The sequence below is a fragment of the Montipora foliosa genome, chromosome 1, assembly GCF_036669935.1.
Source record: "Montipora foliosa isolate CH-2021 chromosome 1, ASM3666993v2, whole genome shotgun sequence".
Lineage (NCBI taxonomy): Eukaryota > Metazoa > Cnidaria > Anthozoa > Scleractinia > Acroporidae > Montipora > Montipora foliosa.
In genome coordinates, this window is record NC_090869.1 from 61967739 (window position 1) to 61972738 (window position 5000).

The window sequence follows — 5000 nt, forward strand, 5'->3', positions numbered from 1 at the left end:
ACCGATCAATTTTTAGACTACCTTTTCCGGAAAAAACAAAGGCAGTTCCGGTTCGGTGACCCTATGACGTCGTCAGCTTAATTTCTTGTAATTGGTCATCGGGCTCCTGTGGGAGTCTCAATCGCGGGAAATTCAATCTAAAAATAAATCGGTCTGTGAAAACGCCGTTACACGAACACAGTAGAGTTGTAGGCTCCGGGTCATGGGTTCCTGAGCCATCTAAATTTCACAATGCTTAAGAAGCAGAGGTAAGGAAAATTGCGCACTAATTGAACGAATACAAAAACCTTCTTCCAGTCGTTCTCTGCTTCTCCAATGACACCTTTGTACTTGTTTAGAAGACCTTACAGAATTTTTTAATAACACAGTTTTGTTTCCAGTCTCCTACGCAGCCGTTCTTTGTGTGGTCGCGCAACGCTCCTTTTGTGTTGGGAGGAGCGTTGCGTGACCACACAAAGAACGGCTGCGTAGGAGACTATTTTGTTTCCTCTCGTTTTGACGACCACATGATATTTATTGTGCAATCTTTTTCTTCCTTTCCTTCATGTGGTATAAGCACACTTCGAATTACACGATGATACAGAGCGCATTCGCATTCGTAAAATTTATAAAGAGACAAAAATCTCTTTGGTCTCCCGGTTCCATTCGAATCTAGCTATACCTTGCGGCATGGCTGCAAAGGAGAGATTGAATATCTAAAATACGTGACTAACCTTTTTTTTTTTCACACTTACACCATAAAACATTGCAAACTACAGTAAACGATACAATAAGTATTGCAATACGAACGTGACGTGAATTACGTGACTAACCTGATGCGTAAGTCGGGGAACGTACTTTTCTCTGTGCAGACAGAAAGCAAACTTCTATACGTTATCTATTCTGCGTTGTTCAAGTCATTTCTTAGATTAAAACGATGAAAAGACGTTATTTTCTTTTTATCTATTTAAAGTGGAAAATAAATTCGAAAAAAATAGAATACGAATCAGTCTTGTGAATTAAAACCAATGGATAATAGGGCCGTTTATACGAGAGAAAATAAGCCGCGGCTAACTCTGGCCGCGGCTTACGTAAGCCGCGAACACCCCGTATAAATGGTACAAAATCCACGTTCACGGCTTTCTCAAGCCGCGGCTTATCCTGGCCTTGGAGTTTATACTCGTATAAATAGTTCCTTTCGCGGCTTACATAAGCCGCGGCCAGAGTTAGCCGCGGCTTATTTTCTCTCGTATAAACGGCCCTAATGTTTGCAGGTTTATCCTTGCATACGGAATCCGCGCCCTCAGTGCGCGCGGCAGTCGAAACTGTGCTATCCTGTCAATCATTTGCCCTTTCACGGAAACAGTCCATTTCGGTTGTGCGTAAATGACATTTGTCGATCCACCCCGTCGAAGTTAACACAAATAAATAGATTATCAATACGGTTTTGCCGTCTTCTTATACTTGATTCGAAAATACCAGCCTGAATTCGTCTTACAATAGTTAGAAAAAGCACAAATAACAGCCAAAGCACAACAGCTTACGTTCGAATTCTGCTCGCCGACAACCCAAGTTTGTGGACAAAAAATTGCCACAAAATGTTTTAAATGGTTTTCTGGCCCTTTATTAATAGCGCTCACGTGAATTTTAAATGGAGTAGCGGGAAAGAAAAATTGCCAAGCTGATATTTGACATTTTCAAGTAGCGAAAATTTGTATAAGCACTACATTTTACTGACCACTTGCCCGAAGGAACACCCTTTATAAGCAGCAAGGAAGCCGCTGATAAATTTTGCACAAAAACCTCGGCCCGTAGCACCGGAAAGCCAGACTTCGAAAGTTTTTCAGCGAAGGCTCACTAAGGAAGAGCTTCTAGAGCTTGCCCCCCCGCAGGTCGCCAGAAAGGTAGAAGCTGATTCATATCCGAAAAGGGCAAGATCTAGAAGGGGCAATACAAATTGTGTTTCTTGTATTGTGCGGAAATTTATTCAAAACTTTTCCCTCACTCCCAAATAAGAACTTGCTGTGTCTTGCAATTCTACAGTGAATTACTATTAGGCCAATACGAGAATCGACATCAAAGATGCACTCCCAGGGGTTTTGGGGAAGAAGAGAACATGGCTAATTTGAACTGGAGAACAGAGTAACAATATCAAAATATTTTAGGGAACAAGGGAAGAAAACCAATTTAAATTTTAGGGATCAAAAAGCTGGGAACAAGTTTGAAAGTAATTTGGGGAGCAAGGGACCCCTCCCCCCAGGAGGACCTCATCAAATGTTCTGCCTCTTTCATCCAACAGCTCAAACAAGCGATTCCAACAATTTTTGAATGATCGACACGAAAAGAAGACTCTCTTAGAGAAATAAATTATTTATAATAATTATCACTTTAGCATGCGAAACAATGCTCAGATGTTTATGAGCACTCTCATGCCTATGTTTGTAAAAAAGCACATGAAGTATTCCTTGCAGCTGGTTTAGGCATTGTTTCATCTTTCAACATTGGGCAAAACCAAATCAACTCCATTCTCAGAGGGCACTGGGGAAAGAAGCTGGAAGAAAAAACTGGCCTTAATCCAATTCTCCCAAGGTAATCTTTACAGAACAAGATAATTGAAGGAACACTTTTAAATGCCAACCTTACGCCTTTTAAACCAAGCGCAAACAATATTAATTTAATAGTCTTTAAATTCACAGAAGGTCAAACAGCATATTTTAGTCTCATATTCAATTAGATTCGGCTGCAATATTCCTTAAAACTATGCAGAACTATTTACCATAAAATGTGGAACATTTCCTGCCTATCTAAATATGCCACAAAAGGGCTCCAAAAAGCAACCAGTTAAGTTTTTAGGTAAAGATAGTGTCTCTATGGAAGTCTGACACCATACCTAAAAATTAAATAATTTGATGTGATCAAGACATTGAATGACCACGCAATAAACAAACTGCAGCAATGAATGTTAGGTTCACAGAGTGGGAATGAAAAAAAGCATTCCTCAACTGATGTTTCAATATGTATTTAAATTAATTTTCTATCAACAATTCAAGGGACTGACTTTTCACTGGTATTGATTTACATTTCCATGATAAGTTTGAAAGTGAATCTGGCAACCACAGTGCCCTTTGAAATGGGAAATAACTTTAACAAACCCTTTAAACTAAAATTTTACAAGGGACACCATTGTTGATGCCCTGCGAAGAACAAAGAATAAATTGAAAGAAGAGTTGGTCTGGAGTTTATCCACAATGGACAGTTAGTGGCTGCATTCACCAATGTAGAGAACAAACAGTCAAGTTTCTTCTCAAGCAACCAGGTGATCAAGGAGCTATTCAATTTCCAAAGAACTATGGTAGTGTACCAGTACCTGGGTGAATTCGGGTACCTGGCCTGAAACTGAAACTTGTTGAGCTTAGTACTTAAACTGGGTAGATAATTATGTCTACAATTATTGTCTATTCAACCAACAGTTTCTCCTAATTTTGTGTACCATTCACTTGTTGGTTCCTTAATAAGCAAATCGCTAATTCAATTAATTTCAAATGATCAAAGTTACTTTGCGCCACCAGGAACAAACGAAAAAATACAAGCACTGAAGAACAAACTGCTCAAGAATACACAACTCCCTTTGAAACAGCAAAGCAGGATCCTCGAGTCACTAAAAAGTACTGCATGCTACGTGGATGTTTGTAGAACGATCGCAAGTTATAATCCCTGAAAGAAAACTCCACTCCAGATCTGATACCAGCAAAATTACTAGAGTGTTAAATCTGCCGTTAGAATTTTGAAATGCGGGCTGCACAAAACTTATCACGTGATGCACGAAAGAAGTCGTCACATGACATAAAAATTTGTCACGTGGTTCGTGTAACTGTGCGTTGGCGATCATGGCATTCAACTAGAAAGGAAGATTTTATGAAAGGGGAAAAGGCCTATCGGAAGAACTCAAAGGGCAGATTGTTGACAAAATTCTTGAAACTGGTGGCGATAGGATATCGGGATACTTTCCTGCAAAGTGGACGGAACTTGACGACAAATTTGGTGTTTCTGGAAAGACCGCTAAAAACGTATGGCAAAAGTTTGTACATGAGGGTACGGTTAGTCCCAAAAAAAGAATCTCGGGGAATCTACCGAAATTAAGTACCGAAGATCTTCAACTGATAGAAACTATGAAAACCATAAAGCCATCCACATCGTCCAAAAACATCAGAGAACAACTTCAACTACATGGAAATTTCCCAAGTGGTATTTCAACCAGCACTATTAACCGCGCAATTAGAACATCTTTGAGCGAAGGAAAATGGAGTTGGAAGCGGATGAGCAGAAATGTAACGCATAAGTTTACAAGAGCAAACGTAGACTATTGTCAAGATTTTTTGAACTATATGTCAAATGTTGATCCTTTTAGGTTAAAGTTTTTTGATGAAAGTGGTGTTTCCCTTTACGATTGTAACAAGAGATACGGACATTTATCGATCAATTCTGGATGCGTTGTTAGGGAGACATTTAAAATCTCCTAACATTACCCTCAACTTCTTGGCAGGCTTAGAGGGTGTTCTGTACGCAAATACTCTTGACGGAGCGTCCAATACATTAGAATTTCTTAACTTTTTCGACGAAGCAACGAAAGCGACGCAAATTAATGGCAATCCAGTGTTCATGGCTGGAGACATTCTAGTCTTAGATAATTGTGCAATACACCGTAACGCAGGCGGTTTCGCTTTGGGGCAGTGGCTGGATACAATGGGTATTGACGTTGTGTACTTGCCAACATATTCACCCGAACTCAATCCCGTTGAATTTGCATTTAACAAGTTAAAAATTGCTCTTAAAATGGAGGAAATTATGCGACTGTTAGTCGAAGGGAATCTCCACGCTGCCGTTTACAGTGCACTAGATCAAATACTGCGAATGATATGCGAGGCTTTTACAGAGAAACTGGTTACATCGCTATCTGAACTTGCACAGAACGTGGGGTAGTCTGAATAGTTTTCCCTGATTCATGATTGTAACGGTGCTTT

General features: G+C 39.8%; 1 protein-coding gene across 1 annotated transcript in view; it reads left to right on the forward strand.

Moving 5' to 3' along the window:
• Positions 1 to 4959, forward strand: part of LOC137972200 (uncharacterized) — a 6140-nt gene extending 1181 nt beyond the window's left edge. The window contains exon 2 of the mRNA XM_068819064.1: positions 4523 to 4959. Coding sequence (XP_068675165.1) covers positions 4523 to 4959 — 437 coding nt within the window. The remainder of the gene's footprint in view (positions 1 to 4522) is intronic.
• The last annotated feature ends 41 nt before the right edge of the window (positions 4960 to 5000 follow it).